At 29.2% G+C, this 23,227-nt stretch overlaps 5 protein-coding genes across 5 annotated transcripts; 2 read left to right on the forward strand and 3 right to left on the reverse strand.

The window, feature by feature from the left end:
• Positions 1-393: 393 nt before the first annotated feature.
• Positions 394-2,896, reverse strand: PGO_141570 (phosphatidylinositol synthase; the record flags this gene model as incomplete). The annotated part of the gene is made up of 9 exons (XM_028690151.1): positions 394-462; positions 718-764; positions 1,111-1,206; positions 1,521-1,600; positions 1,722-1,776; positions 2,008-2,066; positions 2,273-2,312; positions 2,445-2,579; positions 2,854-2,896. 9 exons carry the CDS (start codon positions 2,894-2,896, stop codon positions 394-396), a joined length of 624 nt encoding a protein of 207 aa, XP_028545952.1.
• Positions 2,897-4,625: 1,729 nt separating this feature from the next.
• Positions 4,626-5,564, forward strand: PGO_141580 (tRNA (adenine(58)-N(1))-methyltransferase catalytic subunit TRM61; the record flags this gene model as incomplete). The annotated part of the gene is made up of 1 exon (XM_028690152.1): positions 4,626-5,564. The coding sequence occupies one exon, from the start codon at positions 4,626-4,628 to the stop codon at positions 5,562-5,564; it is 939 nt and encodes a 312-aa protein (XP_028545953.1).
• Positions 5,565-6,477: 913 nt separating this feature from the next.
• Positions 6,478-7,671, reverse strand: PGO_141590 (transcription factor MYB1; the record flags this gene model as incomplete). Its single annotated transcript, XM_028690153.1, has 1 exon — positions 6,478-7,671. One exon carries the CDS (start codon positions 7,669-7,671, stop codon positions 6,478-6,480), a length of 1,194 nt encoding a protein of 397 aa, XP_028545954.1.
• A 4,303-nt stretch (positions 7,672-11,974) lies between these two features.
• Positions 11,975-16,259, forward strand: PGO_141600 (exportin-1; the record flags this gene model as incomplete). The annotated part of the gene is made up of 4 exons (XM_028690154.1): positions 11,975-15,427; positions 15,572-15,661; positions 15,806-15,967; positions 16,200-16,259. 4 exons carry the CDS (start codon positions 11,975-11,977, stop codon positions 16,257-16,259), a joined length of 3,765 nt encoding a protein of 1,254 aa, XP_028545955.1.
• Positions 16,260-16,825: 566 nt separating this feature from the next.
• Positions 16,826-20,090, reverse strand: PGO_141610 (protein kinase; the record flags this gene model as incomplete). Its single annotated transcript, XM_028690155.1, has 13 exons — positions 16,826-16,895; positions 17,133-17,174; positions 17,401-17,483; positions 17,718-17,760; positions 17,920-17,979; positions 18,118-18,187; positions 18,301-18,319; positions 18,547-18,647; positions 18,748-18,793; positions 18,939-19,014; positions 19,228-19,269; positions 19,502-19,693; positions 19,948-20,090. 13 exons carry the CDS (start codon positions 20,088-20,090, stop codon positions 16,826-16,828), a joined length of 987 nt encoding a protein of 328 aa, XP_028545956.1.
• Positions 20,091-23,227: the final 3,137 nt, after the last annotated feature.

Below are 23,227 nucleotides of genomic sequence, written 5' to 3' on the forward strand. Positions count from 1 at the left end.
AAAAGTATGTAAAAGGTGTACCCATCATTTCTCATTTTCTTTTCTTCTTAAATAATTTATACTCACACAGACATTTTTCCTCTAATTCAAATTGTGTATATGATACTATAACTACTTTTTATTTTTTTTACCTGATTTTGTCACATTAAAAAAAATATATCATTATGTTAGCAATAGGGTAGTAAATATGAAAAAAAAAAAAAAAAAAAAAAAAAAAGGAATGAACTAAGAATGAACAAGGAATAAACAAAAATGTTACAATCCTGTTATAACAAATAATGAATACGCAAAAATGAATAAATGAATGATAAAAATTATATAAATAAATCAATAAATAAACGTACGTGCACTACACAATTAATAGGTAGAAATTTGTTTGTGCGATTTACTTTTTCATTTTTGTTTGTTATCCATATTTACTAGGCATTTTGCGCCATGCATTCCCTGAGAGATGTTCGTGAACTAGCCATAAAAAAAGAAAAAAAAAGTACAGTCGAATGTGTATTCATAGGTATATTTCTGTGCAATTTCATACTGTGTATTCAGGCCTCCTTCAGGCGAAAACGATATATCAAACACAAACTAATGGATGTGCAAATTTTGTGTTCATAAAGAACATAAGGGATATATGTGAAATAAGGGGCCAAGCACAGATGTGCGAGTGTAACGCTGGATATAAATGGAATTTTCATTTTCATCTTCTAAGAGCTAGTGTACCATTTTGAATGCAGCCAAGGGGGATGAGATTATCAGGGCATAGTAACCTTGTGCAAAAAGCAAAAAAAGGTTATAATAGAATAAGTAAAATATTAAAAAAAAAAAATAAATAACAAAATAAAATAGAGAAAAAATAACAAATAAAACAGTGAAAAAATAGCAAATAAAACAGTGAAAAAATAACAAATAAAACAGCGAAAAAATAACAAATAAGACATTGAAAAAAAAAAATAACGAATAAATAAGAAAAAAAAATAGAATAAATAAGAAATGTGGAACCAACGGCAGTTAAATGTCTCATTCGCAAAAACTAGAAGTAAAATGCAAGTTTTCCTCAATTAGCTAACATGTTTTGTGCTTTTTTTTATTCATTTTTTCTGTATTTTAATTTACCAATTTTATGAAAAAGGTCATTTTTTGGAGTAACCTTAAAAACGTAAGCAGCAAACCAGAAGGATTCGTATGCTATTATACAAATTACCATAACAACTGCGCAAGAAAAAAAAAAAAAAAAAAAAAAAAAAAAATATAATACAGATGCATGAGTATTTTTACGTTTTAACGAGTTCCTAATAGAGAAATGTTAGATACTAGCTTCCATTATTAATTGGATATACACTAGTAAACTTCTAAAACATCTTAGCAAAAAGGAATTATGATCGAGCAAACGGATTGATCGTGTTCTCACAAAGGATCTATACCTTTTTTTTTTTCTTTTTTCTCTCCTAAACACACACACATGTACATATGTACATACATATATATGTATATATGTACATATTTATTTGTAGATATGCACATACCTGGCCTCTCGTAGTACAGTTTTAGCAGCCTATTCCCCTTTTCAATTTTCTTGTGTGTTTTATTTCCTGCTATGGCACATCTGAATAATAAAAAAACGGATTAATAATTCACAGTGATTATCTAAGCATGTGTGCATCTGAAAGAGATTTGTTCATGTTTACATCTAATCTTTTGATCGCTCAAAATATTTTCCTTCTTACGATGATGAATGAAAATAGTGCCCTCCTATATCTGCAATCATGATTAGTCCTATCGCTATATGATAAAAAAAAAAAATTATATATACACATGAAATGGATCGTGTATTCATACATGCGTTATGTACATATATGAGTGTATATATATACATATGCCATGACGAATTTTATGTTCCAGAAGGGGATATATTATGAACATAGTTCTCTCCTATATATAGTATTGTGCTAACACTATTAGATTCAAAAGTAGGTTCATTTTTTTTTTTTTCTTTCTCTTTGGCTAGTTTACCAATAATGTATTCATCATAAACGTTTCCATTGAGGAGATATAGCAGAGTTGTTGATAATCTAAAAAAAAGAAAAAATCACATGATGAAAAATGAAAAAAGCATAAGGTAACAGTAGAGCGACAAAAAAAAAAAAAAAATGCAAATTTTAATATCGCTCCCTTGCTTTCCCATAGAGACATAACAGAATTAGCTAGTTGTGTTTTTTCTTTTAAAAGTAAGAATAATGGGTAATGCGTTAATGAAACTCAAAACGGATAAAAATACCTGTCTGTGATTTGATCTAATACTTGGCCAAAGACGGATGCTGAAAAAAAAATATACGCACATATATATATATATATATAGATATGTATAAACTTCGAACGTACAAAAATTTATGACGCGTATGATAGTTTTTTTTTTTTTTTTTTTTTTTTCCTCTTTTCGTTGCACTTACTCTGATTGAACTTCCTTGCTGTCCATCCATCGAATGCATCGAGTATTTGGCTAATGCTGTAAAAAATAGCAAACAGAATGAGACTCTTCCTACAAATAATAAATCCTCCCAGGGCTAATATCACTCTAATGTAGCCTTTAGACAAAAAAAAAAAAAAAAAAAAAAGAATAGGTATGTAAATGTATTCATATAAATATGTATATACATATATGTACATACAGGCAGGGGTACACACCAAAGAAATACCTGTACATATGCATACTACATTTATTGGCCTCTATTTTCTACAGATATTCGTATCATATAGATGTGGTGAAAACACTAATATACATACACACACGCACTCGAATAAACCATGGGATGTTACATTAAAATTCTCAAACGCACACATAAAGTTCTCTCATTTAACCAATTATATTCGGTATATAGAAATACACGTTTTTCTTTTTCATTTTAGCTGATATTCACGTTTTGGCTATGAGGGTTATTTTATTCAAAAATCCTAGATTCTATTTTATTCAATGCTCCTAGGTTCTATTTGATTCTAATGGCCTATATTTTTGTACATTTATTTATTTTTATTATATTTAGCTATCCTCTATGATGGTTGTTATCAGCTGAATGTGTCTCAAACAGTATTGGGAAGAACGTCTGTTTATGTTAAGTAAAGATTTGACACTTTTATAAACTACGGCATGCTTGTATTACATTTACAAATATACAGAGATTACACAAAAGAGAGTTGGTGTTATCATACTCATGTATGCATCATGTATTCACTTTAACATGAAAGTTTAAATTCACATGTGTAAAACAATATGATGTGCCAAAAAAAAAAAAAAAATAAATAAATAAATAAAATAATAAAATAATGAAATAGTAAAAATAAAAAAGGTAAAAGAAAAAAAAAAAAAAAAAAAAAATCTTCTATCTGTTGATTATACGAAATATGATGCGAAACGAAAAAAGAAAAATTGGAAAAGTTTTATACAGATATAATGCCCAATGAATTTTTGGTGAACAAAAAAAAGCTACAAATTATATTTTTAAATGATCTTTTGCTTTTCCTTTTTTTAATAAAAATATTTATATGAATGACAAAATGACAAAATAAATAAAAAAAAAAAAAAAAAAAATTAATTTGTGCTAAGGAAATTGTTCAAAGCACCTCTCTACACATGGATCAATATTTTAATAGAAATCGAGAGCCTGCTTCTGCCTTCCTTCATGTGTATATAAATGCACCAACATATAGGTACAAGTATATTATGAACCAATATACACATATGTGCCCTTCACACGTGAGAGGTGTATACTTAATATGCAGAAAAATATTTGCCTCAGTCACACTACCTCACCGATCCTGCAAATAATTTTCTCCATCTTCTTTCTCTTGTGCATTAAAAAAACACTCAAATAGAAGTTCAATGCCAGATCAACTTCCCTCAATGAATAGGGACTCATTTTGCCTTAAGAAAATGTTTCACCAAAAAAAATAAAATAAAAAACATGTACATGTATCATATGCATTTGTAGTTTCAGAAAACCCCCGTTTTGATGCACTTTTTTCAAAAAAGCAAAAATGCTAAGAACTAAATTATATAAAGCATGAAAAAACAAAAATGTTAGTAAAATAATCACGATTTTTTTTTTTTTTTTTTTTTTGTTCCCCATTTTTCTCCCTTTAAGAAGTAAACATTGTTTATGTACCATCCAAACCCATTTCACAGCACAGCATCATAATGCAGAAAAAAAAAGTTGTTTTATGGTATTAGAAAAACAGACAAAGAGGAAAATTCAAAAGGTAAAAATAGAATACCGGGAACAAGTCTCATTACTGCACATTTGTGACAAGTTGTAATAGAACAAATGGTTAACATGTATTAAGGAAGAGGTCATCCACAAATAGAATAATAATAACGCCATGATTGTGCTACTCAAGACGATAGTAAATAAGAAACATATATACATGTGCATGTACACATATATGTATACACATTTTTTCGCCCCTTGCTAATACTAACTTACATGGGCTGCTTATCACAAGCAAAATAAAAAATACATACATATACAGATACATATATATATATATATATATATATTTAGGGAACAGTGTGTGATGCATCTAAAGGAGTTCCCAGAACACATAATCGCATATATCACTACGAAGTGTGCGATAAAATGCACGTAAAAGAAAACGACAGCGTAATTCTGTACACAGATGAAGAGAACATTGAAATTGTTAAGCTAAAAGGAGAAGGTGGCTTCACAAACAAAAAAGGGACATTTTTACATAAGGATATAATAGGAAAAACATATGGAAGTAAAATATATGACTGTACATGTAAAAGTTATATATATGTATTGAAAAGAACACCAGAATTAATAATAACAGGTTTGAAAAAAAAAACACAAACATTATATGAACATGACATTTCGTTTATCTGCTTACTATGTAATGCTTTGCCCAATGCAAAAATTATTGAAGCAGGAACAGGAACTGGTTGTTTAACATATGCATTAGCTAGTTGTGTGCTACCAAATGGAATTGTCCATACATTTGAATATAATGAAGAAAGATATAGAGAAGTAAAAAGCGAATTTGAAAATTTTGAAGATATTAAAAAGAATATTAAGTTTCATCATAAGGATGTTATAAATTATACTTTTGATGAATTTACATCTGGAGAAATAGATTCTGTTTTTCTAGATATGCCTAATCCATGGTTATGTGTTCATAATGTAAAAAATGTACTAAAGGAAAGAGGCACTTTTGTTATTTTTCTACCTTGCATTGAACAGGTTTACAAAATTATTGATGCACTCGAACAAAACAAATTCAGTGAAATTGTAACCTACGAATTGATAAATAAATCTTGGGAAATTATAATTAATAAGCGTTCCAAACAAGAGACACATTCTAATGTACATGCTTGTCAAGCTGCAAATGCTGATTTAGGAAAAGATAAGGATTTTCCTCAGCAGTCTTTTTTAAACCCAGTTTATAGACTTCGGCAGAAGGAAAACAAAACGCACACTGGGTACTTGACCTTTGCAAAGAAACAGCTTAATGATGAGGAGGAACAAGTGGATATTGAATTCAAGGGACTTTTGGAATGACACTCAGATGGGGCGAGGCGGGAAACGGGACAGCTTCAGATGTTATAGGATGGAGTGAGATGATGTCAAATAAGGTAAAGCAGCTTCAAAAATGTTAAGAAGCTTCAAAAATGTTAAGAAGCTTCAAAAATGTTAAGAAGCTTCAAAAATGTTAAGAAACTTCAAAAACACAGACCATGGTGAAATAAGGCGAGGTGCCTTCAGGTGCAGTTTCCACTCCTTTTGATATCCTTTGCGACTTTCCACCCAAACTCAATTTCCAACCTGTTGTATCGTTTGCTTTTTGTGTTTAACTTCTTTTTAATTTTTGTAAGATTCGCTAAAATTCGCGATATATATTCCCTTTTTTTTTTTTTTTTTTTTTTTGTGATTTATCATGACCCGAATTTTTTTTACCTGACCACGTTATTTATGGTCATCTTAAAATATTAAAAAAATTTGTCCGTGATTGGAAAGAATAAAGTAAGAAAAAGAAAGAATAGTGGGAAAGATAGGTGAGTAAAAAAGAAAGAATCGGAAAAGTGGGCGTCCTTGCGAGGAAAAATTTATGCGGTTCCCATACACACACACAGGCAACTGACACAATAAATACATAATACCTTGCACAAAATGGCAAAAAAAAAAAATAAAAATAAATAAAGTAGCAAAATATAAAATAAAAATAAAGTAAATTCGCAATAGGGGTGACCAATCAATTTTGTCATTTTGATAGACATAGGTTCCCTCTCTGATTATAGTTACGAATGGGTAGTAATGATTAACATATGAACACAATTTTCTTTTTGTTCATTTGTGAGGTGTAGCCTCTGTGTATGCATAGTATAATTTGCACATTTTAATTTGAAGTGTAATTTGCATGTATTACCACTGTAGGGTTAGTGCACTCGAGGCATAAGCTGTGTGTGTATGTGTGTCAGTGCAGGGAGAGTCGGCCACGAACCAAGCGCAGGTAACGACGCTTGTAGGATATTTCATCATTGAGTTTTTTCTTCGTCTTTTTGTCATGTTCACCGGCATGATAATTGTAATTTTTTCTCATTTGAACACGTCTGATGTTAGAATTTAGATTTTCCATGTGTCGTTTCACTTCATACCAATTTTTGTCACCAAGAATGGAAACCAAAATTTGCAACTGAATATCTTCTAAAACGTTGAAACCTATTCTTTCAAGTTTTATTTTTTTTTCTGACTGTTCATACATTTTTGTTAATTTTATAAATTCCATAAAACAATTCAAAGGGCTTCTATTGGTATTTAATTCTCTAGCTATGCATATCCATTCTCGTTTATTATGTTTTTCACACAAGCTTAGCAATTTATCTTTTTCCTCAGGATGCCATTGTTTCTGCTTGGAGTCATCAAAACAACAGTGATATAACCATGTTTTTTGGCATTCTCTTGCTGTCTGCATATTTGTTAAATTTGATGATACTTCATGCCAAAATATGCTTGAAAAATCAGAAAAACTTGTAATTTCTCTATTATCAATTGTGTAATTTTTTAATGCTCCAATTGGACGAGCTGTATCAATATTATAATTGTTATTATCCTTTATAGACAACTTTTGAATTTCATCAAAATGCAATTTAATTTTTGATAAAATGATTTTCACATCATTACTGTTTTCTTCAATTTCTTTTCTTTGTTGTTCTTTCATTTCGTATGGTAAATTCAAATCTATTAAATAACGAATGGCATATTTTTTAGCAACTTTCTCAATTACATGGAACAAATGTTCAATTTCTTTCTTTGTCCATTCATTTTTCTTATATTCATATTTTTTACGATAATTTGTTACACTTAATTGAAATTCTGTAATTTTTAATGCATCCTCATTAGAAGGCACAAAACCATGTTCCTTTTGATAAAACATAGACATGTGTGTTCTTCCTTCTGCCTTTTCCCAATTTATTCTAGTTGGTTTTTTGCTAGCCAAACTTTTTATTTCATTATATGTTTTGTTTATATAATTATTCAGGTTTTCTATATTATCTTTAGTTATTTCGATCAGCTTTTCAATCGTTCCTAACTCCTTCTGAACCTTTTCCTCCAAAATACACAACATTTCCATTTCCTCCAATTCATATTGTATCATATCTCTGTGCATTATATTTTAGTAAGAGGAATGTTCCAACTTTATGATGCACACATTTGATAAGTACGAATTTCAGGATTTTTCTTCTTTGGACCCGAAGGCAGGTACTTAATTAACGTTTAAGTATATATACACACACATACACACAAAAAAAAAAAAAAAAAAAAAAAAAAAATTCTGGGTTCCACACACAGGATTTATACAAAATGAGACCCAAGGAAGAAAACTGCAAAAAAGGCTCTTCATCCCTTGCTGTCCCGCTTAGTGTATATAAAAACATTCTAAGTTAAGCAACTCTAGGGAATATCCCGGACATAGTTAATTCGAACTTGTTCACGAAGCACAGATCGTAATTCACAGTTCACAACTCAAGAATAATATTTTTGTTCTTTTTTGGGGTCAACGTATGAAGCCAATTGACACCATTTATCCGTTATCTTTTCCATAGAGAGATCATGTGGAATAATGTGACTTTTCATTTTTTTGGAAAAGGAAGCCCTTGTATGGAACTTAAAATTGAACAAAACAATATTTATAACATGTTCGTTTCTGTATATGTTGTGCACTTATAAGCGTGGTTATAAATATACATAAGAAATTGTTAAAAAAGGAAAAAAAAAAAAAAAAAGAAAAAGCTCCAACTGAACACCAAATGTTACTAAGCCAAGGGGAATTCATTTAATATCAATGTGGATTTTTATATTTTTTTCTTTCAATGAATTCGTGCAGATGTTCCCACCTATGCTGCGAGATACGAATACATATAAATAAATAAATATATATATATATATATAAATACATATATTGCATGTGTATTATTATTTTATTTTATTTTTTTTTTGTCGTTCCGAGAGTATACTGTACTAAAATTCTCTCCTGGTTGGGACATCAAACGTTTGATGCGTAACCTTTGAAATATATGCACAACTGGCCCCTTGCATTTACGTGTTTGCAATTTTTTTTTTTTTCCAAAAGTTGTTAAAAAATAATGATCCAGTACGTTGTCCAACTTATGCCTTTTTTTGTTGCAAACATTGGGGACGCATTAAAGTTGTATAAGCGTGTGTATATACAAATACATATATATATGTATATATATATATATGTATATATATATATGGTAGCACACATTTTTAGCCCTTTGCCTATTCTTTTGTTCTTTCTCCTTTTTATCATCAAGTGGAAGTTATATAATTCTTCAACGAGTTCGCTAATTTGAATACTCGCTTAGTTGGCTTTTCAGCTGTTCTATATATATATATATATATATATATATATATTTTTTCTGGCAAAATGGTAGACTTTTATATATTCACTTAAAATTATCCACAGGGGGAAAATTGAAACTATACAAAAATTTTAAAAAAGAATAACAGAAACCATGAATGTACCTTTTTTTTTTTTTTTTGAAGAAAGATAAACAATATGAGGTATTTATAAAAAAGAAAGAAAAAAAAGTATTTTATCCATTTCTAATATCTTGCAACTTTTTCGATTTAACAACTTCCTTTAAATATCTAGAAACACATTGAAGCATGTGTGAAGTTTCCTCTATATTATTATGCATGCGTTTTTATGTACTATGGATACAATGCTTTTATGAGCCTTATTTCATATTTGTGGGTTTTATAGGAGTATTCTGTAAGGACTAGTAAAAAAAAAAGAAGAAAAAAAAAGAAAAAAAACCTCACATGTTTATCGACAATTTTCAAATATTTTTACCTTCATGCATTTATCCAAAATTGTGCATTTTTTTGTTTTCTTTTTATTTGCATGTGTACTGAAAAATAAGGACCAAAAGTTAAATACTTTTCCCAACACATATTTTATACACCCCACCCTTGGAAAATATATATTTTTTTTTTTTTTTTTTGGTTTTCTTCTCCTTAACAAGCATGAAATATAAGCAAACAAATTATAAGTGTTGTTTTAAATACCCTCTTTAGTATATATATATATATATCATCCAATTTTATGACAGGTGGTGCTGGCCAATTTTCTACATAAACCAGCACAGCAGTCACTTTTTTTTTTTTTTTTTTAGGGTAAAATACATTTTTGAACTTTGGATTTCATTTAAAGTGCAAAAATGTTATGAGAGTTGTGAAAATAAGAAATGACGATGCTTAATTAATCGTTCACCATGGGTCGCCTAGCCTATAAATACATTCACATATAAGCATATTATATATACATTTGCACGTAAACAAATATGTACTTCTAATGTACATGTACAAATAATCAGGACATACGCATGCTTGCTAATTTTTTTAGTTGATTAAATATATACACTCGTGCTGTGACAAAACAAGGAACAGTGTCGTTTATTGGGACTCATATCAACGGTCTCATCCACTTACTCAGGTATAACCCCTCTAAGGTATACGTTAACGAGTATCAAGGGTTGCGACATAATATACCCACATATTATTTCTTCCCTCCCACTACGAACAAAAAAACGGTGTTTGCATTTATATTTATATATATACTATATATGCGTATGTATATATGTACAAATATGTATGCACAAAAATGTATACATTTTTTACATGCATATTTACATATGAGAATTACCTAATTTTTTTTTTTTTTTTTCCCCCACATAGGAGTATTTCTGTTTTAGTTAAAATATATTTTTAAGAGGAAAACATCAGCACGAAACTATATGTTGATAATGAATTGAATTCAATGTATATGAAAATAACCAACTGAAAAAAAAAAAAAAGAAAAAAAAAGCCAAAGCTAAAGGAGATAGAGAAAAATAAGGGAAAAAAAAAAAAAAAAAAAAAAAAAAAAAAAAAAGAAAAAAAAAAAAAAAAAAAAAAAAAAAAACAAAAACAAAAAGAAAAAAAAAAAAAAAAAGGAAAAAAAAAAAAAAAAAAAAAAAAAAAACACAAGAGGACTATAAAAACAAATAAAACACAAATTAAAATAAATGAAATGAAATTCTTCAAAGTTCGCATGTAAAATTACTCTTTAATCTTAAAAATATTTATACTGCATTTCCTGTACAGGAGAAAAAAAAAAAAAAAAAAAATGCTTACATTAAAAAGTAGCAACTCCTAGTGAGGAACACTTTTGAGGCGGCCATTGCTTGCTGACTCAGCAGGTTCATAAATGTATATATTTGAATCCTGCATCCATTTGAAAACTCTTCTTGTGTATGTATGTATGTATGCACGCATGGACATCTAAACTTCGTATTGCACAGAGAAGCACGACCATAGAACTCTCTGCGACAACTGTTTAACTCCCCGGAGAGGCAAAAACATTTATGTGAGAATTACATAAAATTTTTGTAACATACACAGTTTTGTCATTTTGTCTGTGTACCACTCTACTATTGTGCCATTTTTTTATTCGTGTATTGCTTTTTTTTAGCCTTACCATCCTTCCCCTCGTCTTGTACACGTATACCAAAATACTTTCCATTTCATGATCAACACACGTGCTGCATGAGCATATGATACGATAAACATAACTAATGCATTCTCCACAGTTGTTAGCAAAAATACATTGTAGTTAAGTAAGAGAAGAAATTAGAAAAATAAACAATCCAACAGATGCAGAGGTAGGGATATGACAATTTCGGCGTCTCCAATCGATCGCACCATGTGTCAAACAGCGAAATGCAATTGTGTTAGAATACAATCGTGTTAGAATACAATCGTGTGAGAATACGACCGCGTGAGAATACAATCGTGTGAAAAGGAACATTAATTACAAACACTTATGCCGTTTGTCTGGAAAATTTATGAAGTAGAAACAACTACACATTTGTAGATCATACCCACATTCCTGACCCCCATACGAGTTCCCAAATTTTGATAAAGAAAACCTTCACAATTTTGCATCACGGGGAAAAGAACAATCGAAATAGAATAAAGATACAAATACACGCACATATATATATATATATATATATATATATATATATATATATATATATATATGCATGCTTTTGCCGTATTCACACATCCATTGTTGGAAGAATACACACTTTTAAACATTTCGATCGAAACAAAAAAAAAAAAAAAAAAAAAAGACACGTGGAACAGAAGCATTCTCATCTTTTTATATGCGCTTGGTACAGAAAACCGGATTACCCGGTACTATACACACATATTAATTAGTGCAAGGTTAGGGCACTTTTTACTTATATGCTCTTAAAATAAAATTCTCAAGGAGGTGTTCAAACAATTACAGACATACACACCTATACAATCACACCTCTCAAAGCAAAACAAAAGAGGGGAAAAAAAAAAAAAAAAAAGTGCAAACGGAATCATAGAAACTACAACGCTTGAAGTATACCATGGATGAACTGGAGGTTGCCATTTTGTGTCTATATGGAAATGAAAATGCACAAATCAGTAAAGGAGAAGCGCAAAAGTTCTGTGAAAATTTTCAGAACAGTTCAGAAAGTTGGAAATACTGTATTGCTAAATTTGTAGATTCTAAAAGGTTGGAGATAAAATTCTTTTGCATTCATGTAATTATAGAAAAATTAAATAGTCTAAAAGGAGAAGACTTGATACTTATAAAAAATTCCTTATATACGTATTTGGAAAATAAATATGCTGCCGCCAATGATGACCCTTGTGTCGTTAATAAAATGGTTCAACTTTACTTATCCCTAATAGAGTACCTATACCCAAACAATATGAATGATGCATTTAAATTTATCATAAATTTAATTACAGTAAATAATGATGTAAATGTAAAAACTTTGTATATAAATTTTTTTTTAAAACTAATGAATATGCTAGATACAGAATATATAGATAATTCATATTCAAAAAAATGCATTCAAGTAGTAACGAATTTGAAAGAGACAATTAAAAATAATGATTTACCAATTATCATTGAATGTTTTTATTTTATAATGAATTTGAATGTGGAAGAAATTAGTGCATTGAGTATATTTACTCTTTCCAAATATGTAACGTGGATAGATGTAAATTATGTGGTTAATGACAAAATACTTGCATACATCTATCAGTGTATCAATGTGCATAATAATTCCATGACAGAAGCAAGTTTTCATTTATTAACAATCCTAGTACGTAAAGGTATGAATCCTGTAAATAAAATTCAGTTTATAGAAAATATAAATATAATATATATCCTTCAAAATATTCCGAAAATTATGGACATTTCATACGATGCAAACCAAAAAATTATGTTAAAAAAAGGAGAACTCATAAACCACATTTGCCTGGAACTGGTAGAATCTATTTATGAAATTAATAAACTCAAAGACTTTCCTCTTAACAGTTCTAAATATAAAGAAATATGTGACAAATCAGCCAATTTATTATTTCAAGTAGTACCACAAGCTCTGGATATTTATGCTGTTGACGATTTTTCTGTAGCTAGTACTGTTGAGAAGTTTTTTAGTCTTCTATTCACAAAATTTAAAACAGTTATGGATTCTACAACATCCACTGAAAGGACAGTTGGAATTAACACTAATGGATATAAAATTCCACAGGAAAAACTAAATCTTTTTATTGATACTTTAATTTTCACAACAGTTAACAAATTTCAATTTCCTTCACATATTGAAGAATTATATGATGAGGAGAACGAAGATTTTATTGCATTTAATACATTTCGAGAAAATATAGAAAAATTGTTCCAGCGTTTAATACTCTTTAATAAATTAAAAACTATTGAAATTATCAAAAATGCTATTATATATCTAAATGAGAATTTTGCTAATCTCAAATGGAACACTATAGAATCAACTTTATATGCCTTTTATGTAACTACTTCTATTTATAGTGAATATAAAGGGAATACAACACAAGCGACAACAAATACTTCTAGAGATAATGTCACAACAGGAGCTGTAACATTAAGTGGAAGAATAACTGGTTTATCATCTTCCACATGTATGGGAAAAGGAGATGCAAATTCAAATATGCAAAAAGATATGCAAGACCTGCAGAATAGCGAATATAACGATTTACTTTTTAACTGCTTAGTAGAATTATTAAAAAATGGAAAAATTGTAAATTGCAATAATAGTCTTATAAACATAAATCTTATGGAAATATTTCAAAGATTAAATTTGTTTTTTATTAAAAATCCACAATATGTAGAATATTCTTTACACGTATTTATCACAAACGGTATTAGAAGTAGCAAAAATAAAGTTATTAAAAAATCGGTACATATTTTTAAGAAATTCCTCAGAACTAATTCTTCTGTAATAACCAATTACATGAAAGACATCCTTCAGATGTTGGAGGGATTCTTAGAAATTCCATGTGCATATCAAGGAATCAATAATAAAAACACATCCAGCAGCAACAGTAGCAATGTAACAAATACCTTGTCTGACATTCTAAGTTATGATCAAGATAATATAAAATCCATATACAAATACCTCTACGCCCATGTGAATTATACGTATGAAGATCAAATCGATATCTATGAAATTGCTGGTTTGTTATTACTGCACTATGATTTTACAAGAGGAAAAAGAACAACCAAAGGAGATGTCAATGACCATGGGCAGATTCTCCAGGGTCAAGGAATGCAAAGTGGAGGAAGAAATAGCCATTCCAATGTAAACTTCAATCAAACAGACAACATGAATAGTATGAACAATGCAAGTGGTGCAGAAGGTATGCTTAATTCGAATATGCAGAATAACTTTACAGATCTAAATACAAGAAATGAAAAGATAAATGAACAAATTATTCCAAATTATAAGGACAGAATTTTTTTCTTCAAAGGGATATTAAATAAGCTATTAGAAAATCTAGCTAATATAAAAAATGTATATATGAATTCACCCAAATCACAATATGATATTTTATGTTTAAGCTTTACATGTAGTGTCGTTATAAAATGTATTGGTGCACTATGCAAAAATGTAAATATTAACATGACTGATGAACTCATAAATGATCTAGATAATACTTTAGGAATTATAATAAGTGAAGCATTAGAATTATTTTATAAAAATTATATAGTAAGAGATTCTGTGTTGTATACGTACAGAATTTTATCTAACCTTTTTAAGGAACTTTCTCTAAATTATACGACCAAAATTTTACCTTACTTTTATAACATATCTTATAATATGATAATAACGAAATTGCAAAAGAGTAATAATATTAGCGATAGTAAAATGCATGGTAATACTTCTATATCTTCCCAGCTTAATCAGAACAATCAGAACCCATTATTTAATTTTAATATGATGACCCCAGCATCTTATCAATCAATTACAAACGTATCAACAAGTGAATCTGCAGCTTGTTTCACCAACTCACAAGAAGAATTAAAATATTTGTATAATGAACTAAATGAATTGAGTATATTAGTATGCCATTTGATATCTACCTATAAGGAGAAATCTTACGACACATTTGTAAAGCCATATATAAATAATATTACACAAATATACCTTACTATTTGGAAATGTATAATTGTTCAATCGTTAGAAATGCAGAGAGAACAAAATTCTGTATTATCTCCACTTATATTAATATTATATAATATATCACTTAATATTCCATCTTCAATTCATAATTTTGTTTCATTTGATCTTATTGCACTGAATCATAAGGAATTTTGTCAATTTTATCCCAATGATGAAATTATTAAGTCAAAATGTGCAGAAGCAATTACAAGTATTTTACTTGTCTCTTTAAATTACAGCAATACTTACGATTTAAGTATTTGTCTCTACGCCATTCAGACTATATCCAATATGTTAAACAATGCAACATGCCTTCCAAATGCACAGGAGGTATGATAACTTGATTTGGATTCACATTCTATTGATCTTCATATTTTTTTTTTTTTTTTTTTTTTTTTTTTTTTTGGCATTGATCATGATGATTTTTTTATGCCCTCACCTACTGAGCCACCTTTTTGCTTTCTCTCTTTTCAGGTACTCAACAAATATCCGCTCGTTCAGATTATAGACTCCTTGTGCATAACATTGAAGTCCCTTGATTATTCGGACCCAAAGAATAAGAGGGTTATACAGGCATGCAAGCGAATACATGATCATACGATCGTATGCGTACATGTGTAGATGAATATCTAGATGCGCACACATATAGATGCATATTAGCACAGATGCACATGCAAACTTACGTATAATTCCATTTCTCCATTTCAGATAATCCAAGAAATAATGAGTACCTTTCGATTATTCTGTGGGTTCAAAGTGAACGCAAATTGCTTACCCAGCAAAGTATTAGAAAATGCACAAATGTGTTTGCAGAATTCCCTTCTCTCAGTCTTTAGAAATAATCGAAATGACATAGGAGTGTTGCTACAGGTAAGTTTGGGTACATGAATTATTTTAATGCTTTTTTTCCCCAACTTATTTGCTGTGTGTATGCTACTGAAAGTGGGTGAGGGGAAACCCGTACATGCATTATATTGAATTACCATTACATGGCATGCGTAGATGATGTACCCACACTATGCTTATTTATTTACATCTTTATTTATGTCATTGTTTATTTACGCCTTTATTTATGTATTTATTTTTTTAATTCCTGGTTTAGGCAATCAACGCGAACAATCAGCAGCAGTTCAGACAAATTTTGTCAAATTTTGTTGCATAAGGGTAGAGAAGGACACAGTATAGCAGTAATAATGGAAAGCAAAATGTACAGACAAAATGACAAGCAAAATGGCAGGCAAAATAAAAATCATAATTGCATCAAACAATAAGAAACAAACAACAAGGCACTAAGCAGCAGGAAAAACGCACGAACACACACAAGAAACTAAAATATTGCACGTATGCAATGTTTCCAAAAGCCCAGAATGCAACTTTGTCTCATTATTGCATGTAGCGTTCATGTAAAGAAGAAATAAAACAATAAAAATGAAAGAGAAAGAAAAAATAAAAAAAGAAAAAATTCACCTTTTAATATTCAAAAAAAAAATTATGAAGTTAAAAAAAAAAAAAAGTGAAAATTTAGGTATATTTTCACACCTGTTTGATACATAATTTAGAAACTTTTGACAACTTATGAATTTCTTTACATGTGTATATTATAACTCCATTTTTACGCCAGTTTTATGACAACTTTTTTTCTTCTCCTTCTTCATATTCTCTTTTTGTGTACGCTGTATTTTTTTATTCTCCTCCATTCATTCCCCTTTTTTTATGCAACCGAATTGCCTATACCCTTAATGTATCAAAGTAAGGGTTACTCAAAACTGCTCCAATTTTTAATCGTTCATTTGGATTCCTTAAAATAAAAAAAAAAATAGAACAGATAGATCAGATAGATCAGATAGAACAAATAGAACAAATAGAATAAATAGAACAAATAGAACAAAATAAAACAGTGTAATTTCTTTAAAAAGACATTGTGAAAAAAAAAAAAAAAAAAGTATAATAATGAAATGCCCTCACGTTGTTATACACCTCTATAAGTTCAGTGTAATAATATCTACGCACTCCACATTGTTCGAATGTAGCTAACCATTTCAAAAGACCATCCACAATTTCAATTAGCTCCTGTTCACTGCAAAAAAGAAAAGCATATCATTTTTTCTATTTTTTTTTTTTTCACTTTATTTTATTTTTTTATGTTTCAAAATTTATACATTTGCCAACTTGCATAAGTGCACCTTCATACTTTTCAAACTTCTGCCACATCATGAGTTACATAAAAAAAAGAAAAAAAAAAAAAATCACTTTTTGTAAAACCCCTAAACCTTGGGTGAAATCCTTTTTTGTTTATTTTTCACCTTTCCTCCAATACATCCCCCAGAATGGTACTCCATGACAAAGACCGAATTTTTAATCCACACAATTCCTTAATAAGTCTATTCTGAAAAAAATCGGGATGGGTAGAAGTATCCAAATGGTGACGTGATGACGTAATGACGTGATGGCGTAATGACGTAATAACGTGATGACGTAATAACGTGATGACGTAATAACGTGATGACGTAATGACGTGATGACGTAATGACGTAATGACGTAATGACGTGGTTTAGTATGCTAAATAAAGAGGAAAATTTTATCTGAGGAAAGCCCACAATGATAAAACAAATATATTACGTTCTTGTTACTAGTTCGATCCTTTATAGTTTCGTAGAAACTCCTTAAAAGAAGGGGAAAAAAACGGGGAAATGAATAATTTGTATAAAATATAAAATAATTTAATTTAAGCGATTATTTCACTTTGAAAAAAATTTTGGTCCTATGTAAGGAGAAAATGTTTATTTTATTTTATTTTATTTTTTTCTTGCATCAGTTATACATTCGAGGTGACCCTAACACTTCAATTAAATTTATTATCTGTGAACACTCTTCTGAAAACCTTTCGAAAAAAAAAGTAAGAAAGAGTAATATTACTGATTTCATAAATGATAATTACAAATATATTTTGTCATTAAAAAAAAAAAAAAAAAAAAAAGAAAAAGAATCCACATGTTCAATTTCGAAAATTTGCTACAACTCGTCCTTTTTGAACTTTCCCGGAAATAGTGGGCACAGGTTTATCAGCTCAAAAATAATACATCCTAAAGCTGTAGTAAAAAAAAAAAATAATACAATAAAGGGAAAACAAAGGATGCAAAGAAAATTCTTAAAAGGCTTCCATTTCTTAGGAAAAAACATAATGAAGAAAAAAGAGACTAACACCATAGGTCCACGTCTGTCTATAAATTCGTGAAAAAGTGCAGTGGTGAAAAATGTCTAAAAATAGAGATTACTTAAAGGGAGTAAAATTGGATTGATGGAATTATAATTGATCCAAAAAAAAAAGAACCGAGCAAAAACACAGATCATCCATGAAACACAAATATGTATTCCCATACATAATATTCTTATTTTAGCATGCATATCCTGAAATAAAAACTTCAAAAAAAAAAGAATGTAAACGAACCGTGTAATACATGGAACCGCACAGCAATTCAGGCGCTCGATACCATCTAGAGCATATGTAAGGAATAGAGATGATATTTTCTTCCACTTTTTTTGCAGATCCTTCAGAATAGTAAAAAAAAAAAAAAAAAAAAAAAAAAAGCGAATTTATAAAATATGATAAAAAGGAAAAAATGCAAATGTCTTATTGTTCTTTTTTTACCCAAATCACATATTTCAACTTTAATTGGGGAAGAGCTAATATCGACCTTTAAAGTGAAAAAAAAAAAAAAAAAAAAAAAAAAAAAAAAATGAAAAGCATTCTGTATATACTTGTTGTTAATTGTTTGTTTTCTTGATTACACGTCAGTACCCATTACTAAATGGAGTATTATATCAATTTTTTATTATTACTAATATGTTGTCTGGCTTTAAATCTCTGTGTGCGAAATTGTGCTCATGTAAGTGCTTGATTCCTTGGCAAATCTGACTAAAAAGTTGTGTTGTATATCAAAAGTGAATGTCAAAGGGAAGGAAGAGGAAAAACAGGTGGATTAAATTGTTTTGGGATTATTTGTGCATTTGTATAGGCCCGTGATTAATTCATTGTGATATCCTACATATGAAAACACATATAGGAAGTGACATAAGCACAACACGTGATTGTATCTCCATCGAAGGTTCATTCGTTTTTTTTTATTACTATATGATGCTTTTCAAGTCAGATGGTGCAATTCTGTTATACCTGAGATGGGGAGAAAGAAGGCTAATGTGTAAGATGCCGTCATTCCCTTTTTGAAAACACACAATTCCTCATGAAAATAGAAAATTCGTGTGCTCTTCATTGGAGTACAGGCAACTTGAGAGGAATACCAGTTATTTAACGTTATTAGTGGTAGTACAGGCAGAAGTAGCGACAACAGTAGTAGCAGCAACAGTGCTTCATTTTTTTTTTTTTTTTTTTTTTTTTTACTTACTTATTCTCCCTCCTTTCCTGCTTCTTAAATCTAATGAACTTCCCCAAACTGTAAGTCATATACTTAAATACAATGTTCTGGATTCGAAATCCCTTTTCCGTGGTGGTGTAAAATATGGACTTTATTTTTATTATGTTTTCGCTGTGCTTCATTTTTTTGAGCAAGTCAACTTCCCTCGAGACTTTATTCCTCCTTATTATAAAAGGTGCAAAAAGGGGATATGTTGGTGTGTGCAGTTTGTCCATTTTTGCCCAATATATATACATATACATATATATATATTTATGTTTGTGTGTGCGCATAGACTTATATCCTGAGCACAGTCTGCCATACTACGTAATTAAGGGAATTCATTTTCATCGAGAAAATGACTCATAATATATATGCATGGTTGTTATATATTATTCCCCACCCCCCATGTGGAGGTTCTTCCATTTCGCTCGTACCACTTGGGAGATCGCTTAATCGCGACAATTTCCTGTGTGCAGAGGTCAATGGCATAGTAGACTTTTCCAAACGTTCCCTTTCCAATAAGTTTGACTAACTTGTATTTTGGATCATTCTTCCTGAAATTTTTTATTTTATTCATTTTTTCTACCTCAACGAATTTAAAGAATTTTCTATGTGCGCTTTGGAGTGTGCATATATGTCTGCATAAAATTTTCACTCTTTTAATTTTCCTGTATGTATATATATATATATATATATGAAAACTAAACCGAAATGGATTCCAACTTATGCAGAAGGCAGGAATACATCGTATACAAAGGAGCCAATTTTGTCATGCGGGGAATTATCACAAAGCATGAAAAATGGTAAAAAAGCAAAAAAAAAAAAAAGAACGAAAGAAAGAAAGAAAAAAAGAAAAATTTTGGAAAAGACAACAAATTGATTGGTCAAATGATTTCAATATGATTACATTGTGAAAATTTCAATTCAGACTTCGCTCTACACTCTATCTCCAAATTTTAAGGTTAGTAAAAAGATAAAAAAAAAAAAAAAAAAAAAAAAAGATAAATGACAAAATGGGGAAGAGAAGTTAAGAAAGTAAACACTACAACAGACATGATCCGAGTCATAACTTTATATGTAGGTACATAAAAAGTTTAAAATATTTTCTATCCCTGTTTTTTTTTTTTTTTTTTTTTTTTTTTTTTTGGCCATCCCAATTTTGTTAGCAATACACTAAAAAAAAAATCTATATTTATGTTCCCTCTCTTTGTAATTTTTTTCACTCATTGATTTTGGTTAAATTTTATTTTTATTAACATATCTTCCATATGAACATGCACACGTTTAAGCTGAAACTCATGCTGCTTTATGAACGTGAATGAGAACTCTATTACAATAGAGAATAACTTTGTTTTCTTTAATTTTACAATTTCTTAGACAAAAAAGAATGTAATTGACAAGTTTCGATGAACACATAGAGTACAACAGAATGGGGTCTAAAGAAATGTGTTTAATTCTTGGAGTGTCAAATTGGTCTGAAGAATTGTGTTCACTCCTTCAAATTTTTCATTCCAAATGGATATAAATGTGTATAGGACAAAAAAAGAAAAAATGAAAACCGAGAAAAGGGTAATAAAATTATTTTCATCTGGTATGCATCCTTCTCTTCTCTTCGTTTCGTGTTTTTTTTTTTTTTTTTCCAACTTGACATTTTATTGCAATTAATTTATTTGTATGTTTTCACATGTCCTCATTTTGGATGCACATGAGGAAAAACTATGACGTTCAATGATTTCACCCAGATGACAATAAGCATCAAAAAACGTTTAGAACGTGTCACATGAGAATTACATCTCACAGAACTATCACTCACAGGACTTCCTCTCAAACAATTAACTCATTTTCTGGCAATAAAATTATAACAAATATGGTTTATACATCTGCATAATAAGTTTTATGAACAATACGGTAAATGACAATGGGTCAAGCGGAGGAATTTATTATTTACTCATTTATGAGTGTGAGATACTAATCATGTTCCAAATTTTGTAACATAATGTAGTTTTTTCTTCGTATCTCGAAATAAAGAACATAAGATAAAAATATATCAATATGATAGATAGTATTAATTAGTTCCTGTACTATGTTTACAACTCCAGCGATAGCACTTTATGTTAAGACCAGAAAACAAATATAAAGTGGAAAATTTAAAAAAAAAAAAAAAAAAAAAAGGTGTGATTTATAGAGGTATTATTTTTTTATGTTTTCATACATATGAAAAAGGGGCATATTTAGAATTTTTTTTTTTTTATCTTGTAATATATTTGCTATTTGCAAACGGCTTGTACATGTACGTGTATGTGCTTTTATTTCATTTTCGCAATTTTATTTTTTCTATTTTCCACAAGGAAAATATAACAAAAATTGGAACTAAACATAAGTTTTGACAACTACGTATAATTGTCCTTGGAAGCACAGTCCAGTAGTGTGCATAGATCATATATATGAAAGAGAAGAAGGAAAAAAAAATGTGTAAAGAGGTCATATGAAATAAAGCAATTTGAAATAGAACAATTTTTTTTTTTTTTTTTTTTTTTCTCTCCTTTTCTTCTTCGCTTGATGGGAGTTCTAAGCTTTAGTGAATATCACGTGGCTTTTTGTGTAGGAAAAATAGGAAGAGATACATAAATGCAACATGGCACAAAGGTATGTAGGGTCATAATGTCACTGAATTGTGAAAAGTTCTTGTTTTTTTGGGATCGACAAGTTTTGTAGCAATAACATAGGTACTATACATACTACTGCATGTGAACACAATGTGTGCATATAAAGGTAGTATTAGTTGTAGCACAGCATTTATGTGTTCGTGGCATGCAATCTTTCAACTTTCAATATTGTAGCAATGTAAAAAACCACAACAGGTATTATATTGTACTTTTTTTTTTTTTTTTTTTTTTTTCCATCTTTTGTTCAATAAGTACAGAAATAGAATTTCACATTATACATATATGCAAATGTGTATATCATCGTTCCATATAAACTTATCACATAATAGAGGGGAAAATAAATAAATAAAAAAAAAAAAAAGAAAAAAACACCTTTGTGAATTAAAAACGAAATCATTTTGTGAAACATGTATGAAAGAAAAAGTCGCAAATGAAGAATAAAAAAAAAAATTTCCTTATTTTCAAATGGGTAATACATTCAACTGTTATTGTGTTTAATCGTTTTTTCTTTGCCATATTGTGTTGCATTTTTTTTTTTTTTAAATTTCTTGTTTTTTCACGTTTTTTTTTTTTCAAGCTTTTTATTTCCAAGTTACTTCTTTTCAAGTTTTTTTTTTTTTTTTTTTTTCCCAACTGAATGTTAATAAAAATTATGAACAGTCAGAACATTTTGGCCTTTTAATCTTTTCTCATTCTTATAGCTTGTGTGCCAACCCTTATTTATTTTTTATTTTTTTTTTTTTTGCGCACGCACTTTTATATGATACTGTTACACTTTTTCAATCATAGATAATTATTTTTATTCTTATATAATATATAGATTAACATTTGAAGAGAAAAAAAAACGTATAGGAGAACTTTTTGTGGAGAATATTTTTGTTCATTGTGTGTAAGTATATTTTTCGGAGAGAAAACATTAGAAAAATTCCAATAATCACGCCCATAAACTTGATCACATATTTTGTGTTTACGTAAGCATATTTACAAATGCATATTCCCACCTGATTATTTTCTTACATGACTATATATGTGTAAGTATACACCAGAT

This window comes from Plasmodium gonderi (assembly GCF_002157705.1).
Source record: "Plasmodium gonderi DNA, contig: Chr14, whole genome shotgun sequence".
In the NCBI taxonomy this organism is placed as follows: Eukaryota; Apicomplexa; class Aconoidasida; order Haemosporida; family Plasmodiidae; genus Plasmodium; species Plasmodium gonderi.